The sequence below is a fragment of the Notolepis coatsorum genome, assembly GCF_963971535.1.
Source record: "Notolepis coatsorum genome assembly, chromosome: 6".
NCBI lineage: Eukaryota > Metazoa > Chordata > Actinopteri > Aulopiformes > Paralepididae > Notolepis > Notolepis coatsorum.
The window spans coordinates 153,190,594-153,212,523 of record NC_140170.1 but is presented as its reverse complement, the minus strand read 5'-3'; the positions used below and the strand labels follow the sequence as shown (position 1 = coordinate 153,212,523).

The following is a 21,930-nucleotide window of genomic DNA, read 5'->3' as shown; positions in this document are numbered from 1 at the left end:
GCCAACAGAGGCCCTAGTGGGTTCTAATGTAACTGACCAAGCTCACGGTGGGGACCAGGAGGGAACTGACACGACTTTATCCCCCGACAACGCCGACGAGGTAGTCCCCGGAGCGCTCCAGGATAAAGAAAGCCCTCCCGGGATGGAACCCGACCCACCACAAGAAGAGACGCGCACCCAGGAGATGGATCTCCTCGGTACGCAACAGGAGAAAGGGTCTCCAACAAGTACTGCCAGGAGCCGATCGCCCCGAACGGCGTCTTCCCCCAGCGCGGCGGACAAGATGCTGGCGCAAGCACTCATCGCCACCCTGGCAGCCTCCACCGAACGCGATCGACTTCAAGCGCAACAGACGCGCGAGCGCGAACATTTTGCAGGCGAGCGAGAGCGCTTCCAGGCGCAACAAAGGAGTGAAGACGACCGCATAGGACTGGAGACCAGACGCCTCCAGACAGAAGAGAACATTGAGAGAAGCCGCGCCGATGCACAGCACGCCGCCGCCAATGCACAGCGCGACGTCGCACATGCCCAGCGCGACGCCGCCAACGCACAGCGCGACGCTGCCCAGGCCAGCGCCAATGCGCAGCGCGACGTCGCCAATGCCCAGCGCGAAGCAGCGCGCGACGCAGCCCATGCCCAGCGCGAGGCAGAGCGCGACCGGCTGCAGGCGGAGCTGATGGACAAACTGGTTGCCATGGCGACACCCCCTCACTCCACACGGAGCTCTCAGAGATCGTCAAGACATGGGTCTAGGACACATTCCCCTACCCGACGAAGCGACCCGGGACCCCGCCAACAGGAGGATCCTGTCCACGTCTCCGAACCCCCTCCCCAGCCGGTCCATACGAGACCCAGCAACCGGGAAGAACCGGACCACGCCGAGAGACTGAACAGAAGACTCCAGGTCCTAGCAGAGGAAGAGGAGGAAGAGGAGGAATGTCAAGCCGACCAGCAGCAACGTACTCTGGCCCAGGAGGCCCAGTACAGCCCCGACCAGCAGCAACGTACTCTGGACCAGGAGGTCCAGTACAGCCCAGAAGTCAGCCCCGAGGCCCTGCGCTACAAACCCCCGACTCAACTCACGGGTGAGTTTGACGCACCGCCAGCCCCGAGGGACAGCACCTGGGTACCCGACCTTCGGTACCCACCAAGTACCAGCCCAAGACGACACGCACGGGGAGACTCGCCTAGGAGGCCTCTTCCCCAACGCTCACCGATGTGCCAGTCATCCATGGCATCGTACCTTGGCGCACCGACGTTTCCAGACTTCACCCATGAGAACCGAGCACAGTACACGGAGCTACGGATGTGCTTAGAGACAATGATGGTTGATGTAGCTGATGAACGCCACAAGTATGCTACCCTATTGAAGCACCTCAAGGTGCCCCGAGCGCACAATATAGCGCTGGCCTATGCCAACTCTACTACCCCATACACAGCGGCTCTAGCAGCACTCGACCAACGTTATGGACGCGTATGGGACTATGTGATACAGGAGATAAGAGACATTGACCGTCTCCCCCCAGCCAGAGACAACAGAGCATTAGATGACTTGTCTATCAAGGTACAGTCCCTGGTAGGGATGCTGGGGTCCCAAAAGGAAAAGGGTATCTACGAACTGTACGCTAACTCCAACGTAGAGAGGATATTAGAGAAGCTCCCTCCCGCCCGACAAGAGCGCTTCAGGCGGCAGAGAGACTACCGCGACCCCAACGGTCCAGAGGCATCCCTCCTAGACCTATCTGAGTTCCTCGCCAGGGAGGTCAGTAGCCTACGACTCGACACGTTCGTATGGAGTGGACCAAGCCCAAGACTCGGACCTCGGGGACAAACGGATAACCGCCGGTTGGTGACCGTTATGCACCAAGCCGAATCAGTACCACACAAGAACCACAACACCCCCTCGACGAAAGAGGACCAGTGGAAGATTGAGTGCCAGTACTGTGAGGGAGAACATCGGCTGTATCAGTGCGAAGATTTCAAGAAGCTGACCACGGATGATGTGAGTCAGTGGGTCAAGGACCACCGCCGCTGCTTCCGCTGCGCGCGCAGCCACCTAGGAGCTGAGTGCCGCTTGAAAAAGAAGTGCAGCAGGTGCGGTGGCACCCACTTGGAGGTCCTGCATGACATCAACAGGCGTCAGCCAGGACAACAGAGTGGGCCCGTCGCGGTAATGTACCATGCCGAGGCGGTGGCACCAGTACCGAAGAGCCACCAGACCGCTCCCTACTGTACCTACTGCGACGGCGGACACTGGCTGGCACAGTGCGCCGAATATAAGACACTGAACCCCGTCCAAGTTAACCAGTGGCGTGAGGCGGCCCAGGCGGGCGCCGCTTACCACGCAGGGGCGGCCCAGGCGGGCGCCGCTTACCGCGCAGCACGGTGCGGAGCCCACCAGAAGGTCCAAGACAACCAACCAACAGGAGTGCTCCACATTGACCAGCATAGCGGGACCCCCCGTGTGCTCCTCAAAGTGGTCAGGGTGCTCCTGAGCTACGAGGACAAGGTCCTGGACACTTACGCCGTCCTGGACGATGGGTCTGAAAAGACTCTCCTCCTCGCTTCCGCAGCAGCCCAGTTGGGCCTGCGAGGTGTCAAAGATACCATGACCATACGCACCATCAGAAGGGACCAGAAGACCATAAAGGGTGAAAAGGTCTCCTTCGAGATAGCAGCGGTGGACCAGCCCGAGAAGCAGTATAGTATAACTAACGTCTTCACTAGCCACGACATAGGCCTGTCTCAGTACACCTACCCCATCCCACAGCTGATGGCTAAGTATGTGCACCTACGTCAACTACCTATACCGCTTATCGACGGCGCCACACCGACCCTGCTCATCGGCTCCGACCACGCGGACCTCATTCTCCCAATTGAGGCGGCCCACGTCGGACCCAAAGGATGCCCAGTCGCGGTTCAGACCCGACTGGGATGGACGCTCCAGGGCCCCCTCTACGGACTTGACAGTCAACCCACGTCTACACGCTGCCTACACACAGAGGCGAGCGACACCGGCCTCTCCCCCGTACAGCAGAGGCTATTGACATTAAGCGAGAGGCCCGGGAGAGAACCGTGGGTACCAGAGGGAGTTAGGAACCCCACCCCCCTCAGCTGCGCTCCAGACGTAGCTGACCTCGGACCCAGCACCCCAAGCGACTCCTTGACGGGGCGGCCGGGACCGGCCCCTCCTCAGATGGGGTACAGAGCAAACAAGAGAAACAGACGGAGGAGGAGAAAGCACAGCCAAGCACAGATCAAAGCAGTCTCAGGCCCGCTTCCTCCTAAGCCCCCCTTCATCCCGTCCAGTCGTCATGACCATAGACCAGTCACTACCCCGAGCTACGTGGCCGGCCGGCCGCGTAAGCAAGTGACCACTGGTGCCGACGGAAGGGTCAGAGTGGCAGAAGTGCTCGGCCAAGGGCGGACCTACAACCGACCCGTGGCGAGGCTGATAGAGTCGCCAAGGCTCCCCGACTCGCTTAATGACGACCATGACCCATGACTTTGTGAACTGACCGACCCCTCACAACAGACATTGAGTAGTGGACAGTGCGGTTAATCTGTCTCTGCTTAGCTAATTAGGTGGGACTAATTAGGGGGCGGCTGTTACAAAGGGTCAGATTAAACCGAATATATGTATTTATTGATTGATATATATTGCATAATATTTGTATATCGTTTGATATCCCTTGTATATTCTTTGTACATATGCACGGAATATCCCTTTAGCCTACAGCCCATAATAGTTCATTCTCTCATTGGACCAGGACCTGGCGCCAGCAGACAGGCCCCTTGAGTCAAGTTCAATGGTGCCGACGAACATGCCCTTACTAGCCCCAGCTCCGCGCAGGAATACGGCTACCGAAAGCAGAGCGGCACTACTTATCCCCCGCACATATAAATATGGCGCGGCGAATACAGAACTTCCCTTTCAGTTCCCTTTCAGTTCGAGTTGGAGTTCAGTCCTGTTCAGTTACCAAGTAAAGCCTCACCCACTACGCAACGTGTGGTGACGGAGGGCTTGTATTGCCCCAAATAGAGTCGTGTTTATCCTAATACGTTTGTTCAACGTATCGTTCGCTCCTTGCTAGTAAAAGCCTTCATTACGAGTCAAAGACCACGTGGAGTGAGTAATTGTGCGTCTACATAGAGCACTTATTGCCGCGTGCTAATAGGATAGTAACGTCAAGTTCAATTGTGAACCACCGCGCACCACGGAGGATACCTACACCGGTGATTGCAGAGCCACTTTCGGGCAGGATTACTATTATTATTCTTCATTCTTCACTAAGCTGCTGGAGCAGAGAACCGTCTACACCCACTGCTGTGGGATCTACACATGCCCGTGAGGACATCATTCGAGCCCGTCTCTGTCGGAGCAGAGACTCCACGGCTTCACCTGTGCAGCGCGCACATTGAGAGTACAGAGGCTGCCTTTCCCCGCTGACACAGGGAGTAATTGTCGCCTGTGGAACCATTGACTTTGTATAGAGCATTGCCTCCCCCTGCTGGCTTACAACCGGTAGTAACTCCCCTACCATTATTCCCTAGATAATTCCTAATATTCAGTATTGACTTGCCTACGCACATTCTTTGCCTTATAAGCGCATTCAATATAACGTATATTTGTATTCTTGCTGTAATAAATATTCTAAACGAGTATTTGTGTGGAAACCGTGTTATTGTGGAGAAGTTCTCATCATATACCTGTGTACGGTATTGGCCAGTAATGTACATAATACGGTAGTGGTTTAATGATACCAATACTTGATTAATACAGTCAGGGAATTGTACCCCTCAGTTACACACAGTATACAACGAAATTTCAGGGGAGCTCCCACAGACCGTAGTACATATATACATACATGAACACAACACATATAACACTGTACATAACAGAATATTTTAAATAATAAAGTGCATAATGGGTGGTAATCAGAGATTATCAAGTGCAGTGGTAAGTGCATGGTGCACGTGAGGGGACAGTCAATGAGTATTTAACAGTCTGACTGCTTGGGGGAAAAAGCTGTTCTTAAATCTTGTACTCTTGGCATGTATGGACCGGTATCTCCTCCCTGAGGGAAGGAGCTGGAAGAGGTGATGTGCTGGGTGAGACTGGTCCTTGATGATACATTTGGAGCGGTGGAGGCAGCGGGAGGTGAAGACGGAGGTGATGTTTGGTAGAGGAGTCCCGACGATCCTGCCTGCCGCCTTCACCACCCTCTGTAGAGCCTCTTGCTCTGCCTTTGTGCAGCTGGAGAACCACACAGACACACTGTAGGTCAGCACACTCTCAACCGCACAATGGTAAAAGTTGAGGAGATTTCGTGGCAGGCCAGCCTGCTTCAGCTTCCTTAGATAGTATAGGCGTTGCTGGGCTTTCCCGATCACTGAGGCGGTGTTGGTGCTCCAAGACAGGGTCTCACTCACACTGAGACCCAGGAACTTGAACTCAGTGACCCTCTCCACTACCTCGTTGTTGATGAGCAGAGGGGAGTGGTCAGGCCTTGATCTTCTAAAATCCACTATGATCTCTCTTGTTTTCTTTATATTGAGCGCCAGGTTGTTATTGTCACACCAGGCTGTAAGGTCCTCCACCTCCCTCCTGTAGGCAGACTCATTGTTGTTTGTTATGAGACCCACAACTGTGGTATCGTCTGCGAACTTGATGATGTAATTGGAGGGGTAGGAGGGGGAACAGTCATGTGTGAGCAGGGTGTACAGTAATGGGCTGAGTATGCAACCCTGCCGGTGCTGAGAGACAGGGTGGACGAGGTGTAGTTGCCCAGTCTGACGGCTTGTGTGCGGTTTGTGAGGAAGTCCAGCACCCAGTTACACAGTGTATTACACAGGCCCAGGGTTTGGAGTTTACTGATGAGTTTACGGGGGAGTATAGTGTTGAAGGCAGAGCTATAGTCGACAAAGAGCATTCTTACATTCTTACAATTCTTGCAATGGGCCTGGTCTACAAGATACACTACACGACCAAGGTACCCATGTACATGTCAAAATACTTCCCAAAGGTCAGTGAATACCACGATCACAACACCAGAGGGAGCTCCACAAATCATGTTAAACCCAGATTCGGCTCAAATAAGGGACTAAACACGTTTCGCAATTATGCCACATCAATGTGGAACGCCCTACCCAAAGCTGTAAAGGAATGTGGATCACTACCCACTTTCAAAACCTCTCTCAAGGGACACCTACGGGAGACTGCAATTCAACACTGGCCCCTGTAAATATCCTAACCCAACCCCCTCCAATGTACAGTAATTTACCTAGTATGGTTTTGTCAATAGTCCAATGTACAATTTTGTTTGTTTGTACAGTGTCTCCTCCCCCCCCCCTCAATGTACAGTGTTACTTGTTTATACAGTGTGCCCCCCCCCCCCCCCCCAACCACCTCCAATGTAAATTACCCAGTATGGTTGTCAATATCCCAATGTACCCAACCCCCCCCACCCAACCTCCTCCAATGTACAGTTTCTACGTCAAATGTATATACTCCCTTTTCTTGACTCCTTCTGTATCACAAACAGTACTGTATTTGCAAATCTGGTATGTCATAAATGTATAGATGTAGCAGTACTGACTATCTGTATGTCATGTATGTCATATATGTCCTGATGAATTGAAAATGGGGGACCCTGATGTAAACAAGACGAAAGTCTTTCTCTGGTCTGCATCCCCTTAACAATTGTGTGTATTGAGCTGTACTGTATTGTACCCATTCTGCAATCTGTTAATAAAGTTTTCAATCAATCAATCAATCAATCAATCAATCAATCAATCAATCACATAGGTGTTTTTCTTCTCTAGATGTTCTAGGGCGGTATGAAGCACAATGGCTATAGCATCTTCAGTTGATCTGTTCTGCCTATAAGCAAACTGGTATTGGTCAAAGGAGGCCGGAATGATGGATGTGATGTGTTTCCTGACCAGTTTCTCTAGACATTTAGCAGGGAGGGGGGTGAGTGCCACGGGTCTGTAATCATTCAGGCACGTGACAACTGACTGCTTGGGTACTGGTATAATTGTGGATGTTTTGAAGCATCCTGGGACATATGATAGTAGCAGGGAAAGATTAAATATATCTGTGAAGACCAGCTGGTCCGCACACTCCTTCAGTATGCGGCCCACCACTCCATCAGGTCCCGCTGCCTTCCTTGGGTTGGTATTCCGGAGGCAACACCTGACTTCATGGTGGCTCAGGACGGGGGCTGTGCCGCTGGGGGGGAGGGGCTGTACTACTTGGTCCCTGTTTGTTCTGTCGAACCGGGCATAGAAATGGTTCAACTCCTCGGTTAATGTGACAGAGCTATTTATGGGTGATGTTGTCCCCTTGTAGTCAGTGATGGCTTTAATTCCCTCCCACACCCGGCGGGGGTTGGTGGAGTTGGAGAAGTGGGTCTCGATCTGTTCCTTGTATTTAAGTTTTGCTGCCTTGATGCCTCTCCTTAGAGCTGACCTGGCGATGCTGTAGGCAGCCGCGTCCCCAGACCTGTAGGCTGCATCTCTGGCCCGGAGGAGTGACCTGACCTCCGCGGTCAGCCACGGCTTCTGGTTAGGGAATGAACGAACCCTTTTTGTGACAGTCACCATGTCCATACAGAAAACAATATAATGCCTAACTGTAGTGGTGTAGTTATCTAATGCCGCTCTAGGATCTACCTGCGGTCCTCTGGGTGCGTAATTGATTTTTTCTGTATGTCTTGCACAAATTGGAAAATGACAAAGTTGACTTTGACTTTTAACATGTGTCTAATAGTGTCAGACACTAATTGTAATGTTAAAAACGGATACTGCTGTAATATAAAGTGAAATTCTACCATGCCTCAATGTATCAACTTTATAAATGTTAATTTCCATTATTTCCACCATGTGCAACATTTCCTAAGAACAGCAATGTCCATTCTATCAACTCCAAATCTGTGCGATGAGCTAAATTCTCCCGGTGCTTGCAGAAGTAGAATATATACATACAGTGGGGAGGGGACTGTCTATTAGGTGGGGGTGGGGAGGTTTGGACATTTACGGTGGCCAGTTTCAAATTGCAGCCTCCCGTAGGTGCTCTTTAAGAGCGGTTTTGAATGTGGGTAGGGATTCACATTCCTTTACAGCTTTGGGTATGGCGTTCCACATTGTTGTGGCATAATTGCGAAACGTGCATAGGCGGCGGGTATGTTAGGCAAGGCTGGGCTTTGCCTACCCAAAATATTATGCTGGGAATTTTGAAATGTATATATAATATATGTGCGCAGGCTGCTGGCTATTGTGTGTGTCTTGTGCTGCAGCCCGCTGGCCAAGGTGTCAACGACAAAGGTGTCAGTCGGCTAGGTGGCAGCGTTTAACATTCCAGGTACAGGCAGTAACCAATCACGCATAGGCTCAGGTTAAATAATGTAGCCAATCACATCATCATCCTGATCCCGCAGGCCGAGTAAAGCAAACATCTGCGTTCTGAATCTCCGCCCGCCGATCACTTTGTAGCGAACACCAGCGCACTATTTTGAGTCAAATTTCATTTTGCGCGCTGCTCGCGTTTTAGCCTACCCTTATGTCCGGTTCACGCGCCGCCTATGGGAACGTGTTTAGTCCCTTGTTTGAGCCGAATCTGGGTTTAACATGATTTGTTGAGCTTCCTCTGGTGTTGTGGTCGTGATATTCACTGACCTTAGGGAAGTATTTTGACATGTACATGGGTACCTTAGTCGTATAGTGTATCTTGTAGACCAGGCCCATTGCAAGTTGCTGTACTCTGTCATCTACTCTAAGCCATCCTAGGTAGTCAAAGTGGGCAGGGGTGAGGTGGGTTCTAGGAGTAAGGTCAAGTAGTAGTCTGACCAGTTTGTTTTGTGATGTTTGTAATCTTGTTTTTAGCGCCTTTGAGATGCTTTGGTACCATGAGGTGCAAGCATAGTCATATGGTAAATGGCTGCTTTTTTATATAGCGCTTTTATCCAAAGCTCTTTACAATTTGTTACTCACATTTTTACCTATTCACTCACACATTCACCCACCGACGGCAGAGGCAACCATGCAAGGTGCCAACCTGCTCATCGGGAGCAATTAGGGGTTAAGTGTCTTGCTCAAGGACACATCGACACGCTGCCCGGGAGGAGCGGGAATCGAACCGGGAACCTCCAGATTGCCAGAGGACTGCTCTACCTCCTGAGCCACTGTCGTAGTACCCTTGAATGAGTGCTCCTGCCAGAGTCTTCAGGGTATTCTTGTTTACCAGAGAGGAGATCCGGTACAAGAATCTAGTTCGTTGGTTGACCTTTTATTTATTATTATTAAATATTATTATTTATTACCTTGGATGCCATTTTGTCACAGGAAAGATTTGCCTCTAGGATGGAACCTAGGTATGTAATTTCATCTTTCCTTGTGACAATATTGTCACCCACTGTAACTGAGAAGCCTTCGGTCTTGCTGAGTTTGTTATTTGATCCGAAGAGAATGGACTCTGTTTTACCCAGGTGTAATGATAGTTTGTTATCAGTTATCAAGAGAAGGTTGAAATACGGGAGAATCCCGGGAAAAATGGGAGGGTTGACAGGTATGGTACATACTAGCTAAATTAAACAATTTTGTAGCTGCTAGAGTTTGTGTTGCCTATCATCTTTGTAGCTAAACATGTTTCCACCAATCACAAAGCCCACAGGAAACAACGCGTCATCGCGTCCTCGCTGGGGCGCAACGCCCCCTTTCCTCTTTGGGAAAAAAGTGATCAGTTTTTTTTTATGGCTGTCGTTTATGTGTTTTTAGCTCGTAGCTTGTTGCTAACTATACATTTTCTTATATTTCCACTTTTTTTCTAAACAAACTGTCATCGTTTCGGTCCACGCTGTGAACCAGAGCTGTTATACACGGCATTTGAAAAAGGTAACATTTTAAAGCAAGCATGATAATGATGATGTGATGTCTGCTCCACTCTGTGGTAATAATGGCGGCTGCTACGCCGTCGACTCCTCGTCGTTTTACGAAAGGGAAGGTGTAGTTAGCTTCTAATGGCTCCCTGTATCGCTGACGTCTATTGACGCGGGTAGTGCGTGCCAGTGACCGTGTTACACATTTAAAAAAAATTAACTGTTAAAGTTAGCTTGTTAGCCTACAGTTAGCAGGCTAGCTAGCTAACGTATTTAATTCAACTGTTGTCGATACGAATACGGGACATTTGGCTATATCCCTAGCTAGGAAAATAGGAACCGTGGTTCACAAGAGCGGAAAATCCTCGTTGACACCCTTCTTACCAATGTAGCTGACGTTAGGCTGGTTGGTTAACGTTACCTAACCGTTACCGAGCTATCAATGTAGCCTGGCTGATGATTATATCAGCCAAGTTAACGCAACATTTGTTCAAGAGGAAGTTGATTCCCCCACCGAGTAAATGTTAGCTGCATTAACCTAGCATTAACTGAATTATGTAGCTAGATGGAAAAAAATATTGTTTCAATTGACACGGTTTTAATCAGTGATCGTTCCTTTTATTTATGACCGAAGCCCAATTCGTCCTTACACTACCCCACGGGCGGTGTCTCGCAGACAAGCATGATTGCGGGGTTATAGCCTAGGCTCACTGTAATCTTGTACCCATACATCTGGTTGTCTTATTTGGCGATATTGTCACATAATAAAAACAACAATTGATATGTTCTTAGTGACCATGGAAGAAGTGCAGCAGGGAAGCAATGGCACAGAGACCCAGCTGGTCACCATCCCCACCAACATCACAGCCTCTCAGATCTCACAGATAGCCCAACAGGTAAAAGAGATATCTGATTTCATTTGAAAATCAGTGTACCAAGAATGAATGACCATTTCATAACACAATGTATTGACACACACAGGCTTACGTAGCTCTTCTTTGATTGTAAGGTACTACAAGGAAACATTTTCACATCAATAATCATTGTAAACTCAATGTCCATACCTTGGCAGGATTACTTCAGAAACGTGATAAGACTACTGAGAATGAAAGGTAATTAATGAGACCGGCCCGTTGTTGGCCTCTATTTTGTGTTGATATTGTGGACCCCCGCATTTCACTGTATGCTTGTATGCCGTGACAAATAAAACTCTTGACTTGACACCAGGTTTCGTTCAGCAGGAGTCAAAGGAGGCAAATAAAACTGTCTTCATCAACAAAAATAATTCCACATTTACGATTAGAAGGGGCTGTTTACCCTCTCGTAGCTTCTTCAAAGCAAATTGTTTCGGCAATGGTCTCATTTGTTTACTGTGATTTTACCAAGGTATCACAACCGATGCCAATGACATGATATATTGTTGATTAATATTCTCCTTGTAGTAGCTTTAATCCAGGCTTTTTATTACTGTCGCAGCATTTCTACTAGGGGTGGGCGGTAATGGTATATTTCTATTTTAATATATATATATATATTTTGTTTTTATATATTTCATCATCACACAACAATGCTTGCTAATGCATAATGTTCGCTAACTATAAAAATACAGCGCGCCTGCATGATGTCTCTAATTTACTCATCAGTAGTAGCGATGGGCGTGAGTAATCGATTACTCAAGTACTCTCCGTTTCAACTGAATTTTGAGGGTGCTTGATTTTTATTTATAAAAATGTTTTGTTACCATCAAATACATCCACCAAAAGTGCTCGTTTGTGACACTGAAACCGAAATATCGCTCTAAAATCTAACGAGGCGTTGCAGGAAGAAGACTGGTAGCTGTGGAGCATGAGAGCATACAAAAAAAATAAAAAATACGTTGCTTTGGAATAAGCATTATCTAAAAGATAAAAACCGGTTTGTGTTCGTGCATTTCCAAATTGTGCAAACAACATGTCGCCCACTTTGCATAGCGTTAATTGACTAGGGGGAGTGGTCAGTTTGCTAATTTTACTTTTCCGTCGAGCCAACTGAAGAGACCAAGTGATCGCCGGCCATCAGAACAGCGTGGATTTGTATTTACAGTACCAACACTGTAATCAATAAGCGTGATCGATATTTGGAATGGCGATCAGGAATTTGAATAATCTTTTTGGATAACATCTGATGATTTCACGTAAGGAATTTATTTGACCAGTCTTAGGATAATCAGACCTGTTTTCACGGAGATATAAGCTTTTGCCCTATCTGTGTCTGTGCGCGGTGATTCCTGATGAGGAAATGAGAGAATCTATTTTTCAGTCGCCTCTAGCGTGCATAAGTACACATACTATCGATAATCTAGCGTTTATTTGAAAATGATTCATAAATAGGCAGAAAAATGACCGTTTTTGTGTATGCTAGAATATTCCAGTAAATGCCGTTTATCACGGAATCTATATATTTTCCTTGAAAACGAGGGCTTTTCAAAATGCTATAAAACTAAAATGAACAGATAAAAAAACAATCCGTTTCAACAATGTTGACTGCAAACAAGTCATTGATAAACGACAGGCAGATTAGACACATAGCCATAATTTAGGAGAGAGATTATGCGTTCACAACGCTATCATTGAAGTGGGTGCTGGCATTCAACAGGGTTTCCAATGTTAAATGGCTGGCACTCAAACTGTTAAGATCCCTAATTAGCAACACTTGTAAAACTGACTGAAACTCATGTCCACAGTACAGACTCCAGGAGGAGACAGAGATTGTGAAAATGATGACACAGACACTCTTCCAAAACAAACGCCATGTGCAATGCACCGACAGAAAATATTGTTGCATCTTCTGACATGACAATGGAGCCAAGTAAACACTATACTGTATGCCCACAACGATGGGATTTATAATTGACCAAACTCATTTCACCACACGGCACAAATGCCCACTAACAGTGATATGCTCATCGTCAATCACTAATCAAAACACAGAGAATGGCAATAAAAACTTGCATATAATTTTGGTAATTTGTCAAACAGCCCACAATACAGCCATCTGTCTTGTTCTGCTTCATAATGTTGTTCCCAGGTTTTAACGTTTCCAAAACGTTTGAAAAGCTCAACAAATATGAGCATTTTTTTTTAATAATATCGTTAGCCTCATAGCATAATTGCCAAAGTCATTTTTCAAGACTTTCGGAAAAGAAGAAAAAAATTATTTTCGCACAAGTCCCCAAGAGTGAGTTAGGCAGAAAGGGATTTGTAACATAACAAGGTTCTGATTGGCTGAGGACACAGCCACTAAGCCAGGGTGGTGCAGCAGTGTGAGGAGAGCATAGAAATATCAATTTGGCCAAAAAATTACTTAGGCAATTATGCTATGAGGCTAACGCTATGTTAAATATTATGTCTTTTTTACATTTCACCAGTTTTCCAACCAACCTGCTGTGGCACGGGTTTCAACCATTATACTGCCCACTCCTAATTTCTACTGCACTCACAATTGGCATTGTGGACTCTTAAATTATGTAAACATATTCCACATTTAATGTTGTGTGTGTATAGATGTCCATGGGTGGCTCTCCTGTGACGGTGGTGCAGCTCCCAGGAGGTCAGTTTCAGGTTCAGGGTGTGATCCAGTCTGCCCAGTCCTCAGTCATCCAGTCCCCTCAGGTGCAGTTTGCACAGGTGAGACCAGCTTCCCATACCCAGGGCTACCCATAGCTCTGTATGATAGCATGTACAATAATGCTGTATATACCATATATATATATATATTTATTCACTGCATATATACCTATCCTCACCTCTCTGTACTTACCTGCACATAGTCCTTTACTATAACTATATATGTACATATCCTATTCTTACTAGTACGCTGCTGGCCAGTAGTAGTCATGCTGTTTTTATTTATTATACTACAACTCTGTACATGCATCTGATTAGCACTACACTCAGTAGTACTAGTTTGTGTATTATAATAATAATAATGTCTCTTTCATGTGGGGTCAGGGCTCAGACAGTGACGACTCGCAAGACTCATCAGACAGCGGATCTGCAGCCAAAAAGAACAGGGAGTTACTGGCCCGACGCCCCTCATATAGGTATGAAACAAATTAATACCAATATCTGAATAGAGCAATGGGCGACAGTGGCTCAGGAGGTAGAGCGGTCGACTGGTCTCTTTGGATGAAAGCGCTATATAAATTTACCATTTAGAGCAACCTTTTTTGTATTATTTCTTTTTTGTTTATTTTATTTAAACATTTTTAATTCATACCTTTTCTTTTTAAATGGGAACTGTATAATTGTTGCTGTGTGAGTGCTTATTGTGTTCTTGTTGCTTCCAACAACCATATAACCTTTTCGGGGGCTTTATAAAGTAAAAAAAAAAAAAAAGGAAAAAACGTTGTCCCTTGTTGTGATTATAGGAAGATCCTAAACGAACTGGGGGCTGAGGAATTGACATCGCGTAATGAAGGTGAAGACGACATCCAGGTCTCAGGCGTGACGGGTATCTCAATACCGACCACAAATATCTACCAGACCAGCAGTGGCCAGTATAGTAAGAATCTCTCTTATATTATTCTCTACTGCAACAACTTTTCACATCTCCTTTTGGATAGATGTATCCACCTTCTTCTGCTGCTGTGCACCTCCAGGTGGTGTTTTAATTTCATATGATTAAGCTTGACTGGAGAGGAGCTCAGAGGACCAGTCCAGACCAGCGACAGTATGTTTGCGTAGTATATGATCAATGCGTCTGTCAATGAACGGATAGAAAAGTGACAATGTATTACTGTCTGTTACTTTATAAAAAAAATTGAACCTAATGTGAACTCAGTCTGTCCAACAAATGGATACTAGTCATTGAAAATGAATTAAAAACAGATGTAGACGGACAGACACAGCGGATCAATGAAGCCGCATACCGTTAAAGATCAAAGGAAGTGCTCTACAGATATCGAGCGTAATTAAAAAAAAATGTCCTGTGTCATGAGTTTATTATTCATGTAAAGTTCCACATCAACACGGCAACCCTAATCCGTGCACAAAATTAAACTATTAGTCTCCACCAGCAGACTTGCTGAATTAAGATATTATCATTGCTTAACTGAAAATCATCTCATTCACTTGATCACATCAGAACGTCCATGTTAAAATTTTATGTCCATGTTACAATCTCCAGTTACCAAAAAGCTAATGTCAAGCACTGCTAGCGAGTGCTGTAGTTGATGAGATGAAAGAACCCTGGTTTGGTGGAAGAGATGTCCTGAGTGGTTACGTAGCAAGTCTAACTTGAGTGACCTGTACATTCTAATTACCTGCCTATGTTTCTTCCAGTAACCATAGCCGCTAATGGCACAATTCAACTGGCCAGCCCAGGGGCTGAAGGCCTTCAAGGACTGCAGACTCTCACCATGACCAACTCTGGTGTAGCCCAGCAAGGCACTACCATCCTACAGTACGCCCAAACACCCGATGGCCAGCAGATACTGGTGCCTAGCAACCAAGTGGTTGTACAAGGTAAGTGAGACCGATGAAGTCATCACATGATCCAGCCACATAATCGTAGCGTACACAGCTGGGCCACAGGTAATGTCTAACACTTTGACCTGCTACATGGGATTTTGCTCATATTCAGTCAAATTCGCGATGTGAAATCACACACCAAGCACGCCGACTTGTTTGCTGGTCGTATTATCTAAAGTGTGATAGTAGATTCACCCAAAGCACAAAATCCAATTTTATAGTCAAATTGCAATCTTCTGTTGTCAAATGTCAGATGCGCTAACTTGAAAACAACCGTTTACTTATCAATAGTAGCTTCATCAGAATAAAAAGTATATCAGGAGAAGAAGGTATATATTTGATGTTTTAATTACTGGGTGCCGTTGCGGCACTAGGCATAATACAAACATTGATGCAGTGTTTTATCAATGGGTCAGGGTCCTAGCAGGAGAACAATACAATACCAGAGGGAAGATAGGGCTGCGTGATATGGGCAAAATCTTCTATCACGGGCGGCTGGGTAGCGCAGTAGACTAAGCACTTGTCTACCACCGCAGAGACTCTTGGATGGAATCCAGCGGTCAGACGTCTCTACTAACACAATTGGCGCCTGTTCAGTAGGGAGGGGATCTGGGGGAAATAGCGTGAACCTCCACATGCGTTACGTTCTCCCAGTGAAACTCCTCGCCGTCAGGTGAAAAGAAGCGGCTGGTGTCTCCACATGTATCGGAGGAGGCATGTGGTAGTTCTACACCCTCCCCAGGCCGACAGTGGGGCAATGCGCGCAATGACCAGGAAGGGAATTGGCATGATTAAATTGGGATGGGTGAAAAAAATACAGAAAAAAGCCCACAAATAAATAGAATAAAATAAATTAAAATCTTCAATCACGATATGGAACATTTCATATCTCAATAATGATATATATCACAATTAGGGCTGTACCGAATGTAATTTTTTAACATTCGAAGCTTCGATTGAAGTATTCGAACGAAGCTTCGAATGTCTATTAAAAAAAAATTACTTAAAAAAAACGAAATCCTCAATTTGAATAAAGTGATTCATCTGATTAAATGAGTCCTTTTTCTTTTATTAAATCAACTTTCTTTAATGAATATAACTCATCAGTTTCATCAACATAAATAATCCAATAAGGGCACGGTTCGTATGAAAGTGATGGTGACGTCTTATAGTATAATATATTATATTAGTGTAGCCTAATCTTTAACTGCAACTGTGAAGAAAACCCCCATTGGTTTAAACAGATTGAATAGACACAACAACAAAAAAACATTATGATCGAAGCTTCGAAGCATTCGCTACAGCCCTAATCACAATATAGTACGTTTTCTATAAATTCAATAAAACATTCACACTCCACTAACCGCCTCAGTCCTTTGTGCCGGCAGCCATCAGGCTCCACAACCAGGGGCATAGACTGCCAGCAGCTGGAGAACTAATGGCTACAGAACTATTAGGAATGTCTGACCACTAAGTGTGTCTGACTCTTAACCACCAAAACCTGCACAGACTATTAACGCATTACGTATATCGTGCCAGTTAGGGTACAGACCCTCATATATTGTTTACACTGTTTATTTTTCTCATTTTTATATTCAGAGTTAATTAAATAGTTTACTCTGTTTATTTTTCTCATATTTTTACATTCAGATTTAATTGTATTGCCTATATTTATTGTCTTTCTGTTACCCTACCCTTACCTGTGCTTCCCCTCCCCCGTGCTACTATGATGCCTGAATTTCCCCAAGGGGATCAATAAAGGAGTATTATTATTTGATCTCTGTGGTATCTCTCACTGGTGCTACTGTCACTCAATGACCTGGCCTTTCCCCCAGGGGCCGGAGGAGAGATGCAGACGTATCAGATCCGTACAGCCCCAGCGTCCAGCTCCTTGTCTCAGACTGTAGTCATGACCTCTCCGGTGGGAATGTCCCACGGCAAGAGCGACGACCCAACCATGAAGAGGGAGATCCGACTTGCGAAAAACAGGTATATAAGAGTTTGCACTGCAGTAATTGTAGTAGTTTTCTGAACAGTAAAAAAGTCTGAAAAATACTTTACAGGAATATATTTTTTGATTCAGCCTGATATCTGCAAAGGCCACACTTTAGTTTTACTGAGTTTTTATAGAATACTGTGGTGGCCAAGGTTGGTTGAGGTACCAACAGGCCCTTCTACACTCAGGACAGGATGTTTGTAGAAAATTGTGGTTGTCCTCAGGGACACAGTGCAGACAAACCCTCTGAGGAGTCGTGTGCTGCATGTGTATACACATAACCACACACACATAACCACACAAGTAACCACACGCACAAACACAAAGTTACACTGGCAATCTCTTACCTAGCAAAACCTTTATCGATACATTTGCAACATTGATGAGCCCAGGCATATTGGGAGAATGGTGGTCACAGTGCTAACACTTAGTTTGTGTTTTTATGTTTATTAGGGATGGGCATCAATCTAAATCTAATTGTTTATGCGAATATCGTGGGGTCGATTAGTATTTAAATAGCCCTGTGACTGGAATAGTAATTTTGTGAGTTTTGTTGTAATAATGTTTATTATTATTTAAACTGTTCAGCTGCTTTCAAACTGAAGTCTTAAAACCTATATGTTTTGCACTCTTGATGTAATTTCCGTTGTTTGAAAGAGCATTGTATGAGACGAGGAATAACGTTTAGTTCTTTGCTTAAAATGTAGCTTTTCTTTCTTTTTATCCAATTAATCAAAATAATAATCGACAGATTATTCTATTATCAAAATAGTTGTTAGTTGCATCCCTACACACAGCCTATATCAAAGCAATAACCACATGCAAATTCCCCATGTCCTGGAAATGTAAACACTCGTTTTCCAGTCATGTAAAATGTCATGGAAAGCGTTGGTGGTGGTCCAGGAAAATCAAACGGTTACTGGTCTTTTCCCCAAAGATCACTAGAAATTAGCATTTGGCACCCGTAAGGTGCCAGCAGAGGTGCATTACCCCTGACCGGTCTAGTCCTAATTGACCCATCGTCATAATATATTATGACATAATCATAACTGTAGGTCAGGTGCTCCCAACCTAAGGCTTACATCTGGGACACACCAGACATCAACAGCACCAGAAAGCGCAGCCATTTTCCGTTTGGCACCCATGTTGACTAGGCTTGCCGTGGTGGTCGGTGACACCGGTGTTACTCTGTTCAGGCTCCACAGAGTACATTACTTGAATAAAAAATGTACAGACGCAGCAATCAATGTAGCCACTTAGTGTTAAAAGATCCAAGTAAGCTCTCAATGGATATTGAGCATAATTTTGTAAAATGTCCGGTGTCAGCAGTAATACCATTGTTGTCATGAGTTTATTATTCATGGGATATTCCACATCACCGCGCCAACCCTAGTGGAAAATACACCAACCAATATATCAAACGTTAGCTTGTTACCAATGCAACATATTGCCAAGGATTCTGACATCCGAGGTGATAACCTGTTTAAATTACATAAATGAGATGGCTATTCCATTCAACTCTATGTCGGTCTAATTGAATTTCCACACTTAACGCGCTACACAGTGACGTGATGGCCCTTCCTTCTTTTATAGTGTCCTTGTTATAACTCTACCGCCCTGCCCTCCCCATGCTATTTCTAGAAGCACACAAAACAGTCCTAGTTGGTAACTTCTTTTAATTAAAATGTTTGCTTGAATTCTGCCACAAAATAAAATCATAAAATATAGTTGCAGTAAACTGATGTTTACTGTGTGGCTTGGGCTTCCAACCAATCAGGGGGAAAACCATGCATCTCATTAGCTCCTATGGTTGGCAGTCACATAGCGGGGGGAATCAATGCAGTACACTACAGCAACAATAAGGTATATAACTGTATAAGGGGGTGAAAAGCGTATTAAAAAAGGACATAACAATACTTTATTTGTATAGCACCATTCATACAAGAACTGCAGCCCAAAATGTTTCACAGCAGTAAAATAGACACACTATGAACATAAAATAGACAGAATAACCTGAATTATTCCTGTTTGATACCCAGTTTAAAACCGGACAGTCTTTGTTTCCAGTTTGATACCTACAGTTTATAGCCTGACAGTCTTTCTTCCTGTTTGATACCCAGTTTAAAACCGGACAGTCTTTGTTTCCAGTTTGATACCTACAGTTTATAGCCTGACAGTCTTTCTTCCTGTTTGATACCCAGTTTAAAACCTGACAGTCTTTCTTTCCTGTTTGATACCTACAGTTTAAAACCTGACAGTCTTTCATCCTGTTTGATACCCAGTTTAAAACCTGACAGTCTTTCTTTCCTGTTTGATACCTACAGTTTAAAACCTGACAGTCTTTCATCCTGTTTGATACCCACACAGTTTAGCAGCCCGCGAATGTCGCCGGAAGAAAAAGGAATATGTGAAATGTCTTGAGAACCGCGTGGCTGTGCTCGAGAACCAGAACAAGACCCTCATTGAGGAACTCAAGACATTAAAGGACCTCTATTGCGTTAAAACGGGATAACCTGAGTGAGGAGTTTCTTTACCTTTCTGTGAACGTCTAGAAAAAATGGCGGAGCTATTTACATTACAAAAAAGTAACTGTACTTACAGTAGATTTCATTCATGGTTTTTGCTGCCCTGTCAGTGGTGGTACTAAATCCAGATTGAACTCTGCCATTGGAAAGAGGCGATTTGGCCTGATCCATACATGTGTGACTTGGCCATAATAAGGTCATTTATAGGCCTGATATTCTATATTCATATTTCAAATTGCATGTGTCCGGATGGCAAAATTCAGTACTGTATCTACGAAAACCCCTGTAAATCATCTGCCCTTTATTCATTTGCTTAGAATTTTTGTACACAGACTTGATCTCACATCAAAGATTAAAAAAGAAAAAAAAAGTATATTCTCCTTTGGTTCATTACAATTTACTCCAGCCTAGTAACAGACACAATATTTCTGACACTGGGAATACATTCCCTGAGATCCATAGATGTCTCTAGATACCAAGAACATGCAAATGGACCTTGTAGAAGTGGAGCAATCTTCCATTTATTTAGGTATGTATTTTTAGGCAAATTTTCTGAAAATATGGCTAGGGCTTAAGAGGTTAAAGCCTGACAGTCTTTCTTCCTGTTTGATACCCAGTTTAAAACCTGACAGTATTTCTTCCTGTTTGATACCCACACAGTTTAAAACCTGACAGTATTTTTTCCTGTTTGATACCCACCTAGTTTAAAACCTGACGGTCTTTCTTCCTGTTTGATACCCACATAGTTTAAAACCTGGCAGTCTTTATTCCTGTTTGATAACCACAGTTTAAAACCTGACAGTCTTTCATCCCATTTGATACCCACATAGTTTAAAACCTGACAGTCTTTCATCCCATTTGATACCCACACTTTGTAGGACAGTCGAGACTAACTTTTGTTTCTCTTACTCCTTTTCAGGGAAGCAGCCCGTGAATGTCGCCGGAAGAAAAAGGAATATGTAAAATGTCTTGAGAACCGCGTGGCTGTGCTCGAGAACCAGAACAAGACCCTCATTGAGGAACTCAAGACATTAAAGGACCTCTATTGCGTTAAAACGGGATAACCTGAGTGAGGAGACGCCAAGGAGTGACTTTTTTTCTATGGCAACACACGGACATTGTGGGGGCTACCCGGGAACACTTTTCATTTCATAACTTGAGGCTGAGGCCCTCGACAGTTTCAAGTTTTATTATCTTTGATATTATCGATGAAATAAATACTCATAGATAAATGAGCGAGCTATTGGCAGTTTTTTACCTGATGTTTTTATCAAGCTAACAGATTTTACTAATGCGATGTTTATATTTGTGTATATTTTGAGTATATGGGAGGCTTGAATTGTGAGCTTTATCATTGATATTCAATTTCTAATTGTGCCCCTCTTTTTGCTTCTTAGAATGAGCTTATTTTCCTATATTTTTTAAAGTGTGGCAGTAGAAATGTTTTTTTATCTTCTAACAAGTGTCTGGAGGTTTTGATTGTATGAAGACGTGATTTCATGTTTCTTATGTGAACCAGCAATTCCCAACCTTCTTATTCCTCCATAAGGAAATGTTACAATTGCCATTCCTTATTTTGTGCAAAGGGATATAAAGGGTATTAGATTAGACGTCATTGTGTACAGCTAATTTGGCTGTTACTTAGACAATCAGGGAAAAAGCACAATGTCCAGGTCATATTTATTTTGTACATCTTGCTGGGAGCGGTGGCGAGGCAAGGAGCAAACAAAGAGGGTATGAAATGTTGCTGATTCTGTAAGTAAATAAATATTTTTTCAGTCTAGATATGCAGTACGGTTCCCCTGATTCACGGGTAGTTAGGAAGACATGTCTTTGGGTTGTGACATTTTCAAAAACTAAAGTAATGTTAATTATGCCTGGTTGAGGAGTCATGAGCTTGAGCAACTATCCCATAGTACCTTTTTAAATGTTTTATCAGATATAGAAGTAATGGTTGGCCTATTCATTGTCAAAATACCAGTTTGGGGTCACTTGATAACATCAAGAGCTTGGCTCTTGTT

At 44.8% G+C, this 21,930-nt stretch overlaps 1 protein-coding gene across 3 annotated transcripts; it reads left to right on the top strand.

Annotated features, from left to right (window-relative positions):
• The first annotated feature begins 9,734 nt into the window (after positions 1-9,734).
• On the top strand, positions 9,735-21,692 carry atf1 (activating transcription factor 1). 3 transcript variants are annotated; one of them, XM_084317734.1, is made up of 9 exons: positions 9,735-9,894; positions 10,671-10,774; positions 13,421-13,543; positions 13,868-13,959; positions 14,287-14,420; positions 15,200-15,382; positions 17,224-17,377; positions 19,752-19,901; positions 20,829-20,942. In XM_084317734.1, the coding sequence occupies exons 2-8, from the start codon at positions 10,676-10,678 to the stop codon at positions 19,894-19,896; spliced, it is 930 nt and encodes a 309-aa protein (XP_084173860.1). In that variant the 5' UTR covers positions 9,735-9,894; positions 10,671-10,675; the 3' UTR covers positions 19,897-19,901; positions 20,829-20,942. The 3 variants fall into 3 exon arrangements, with proteins under 3 accessions (XP_084173860.1, XP_084173861.1, XP_084173859.1); XM_084317735.1 differs by lacking the exon at positions 19,752-19,901 and having other exon boundaries at positions 20,829-21,692; XM_084317733.1 differs by lacking the exon at positions 20,829-20,942 and having other exon boundaries at positions 19,752-20,816.
• The last annotated feature ends 238 nt before the right edge of the window (positions 21,693-21,930 follow it).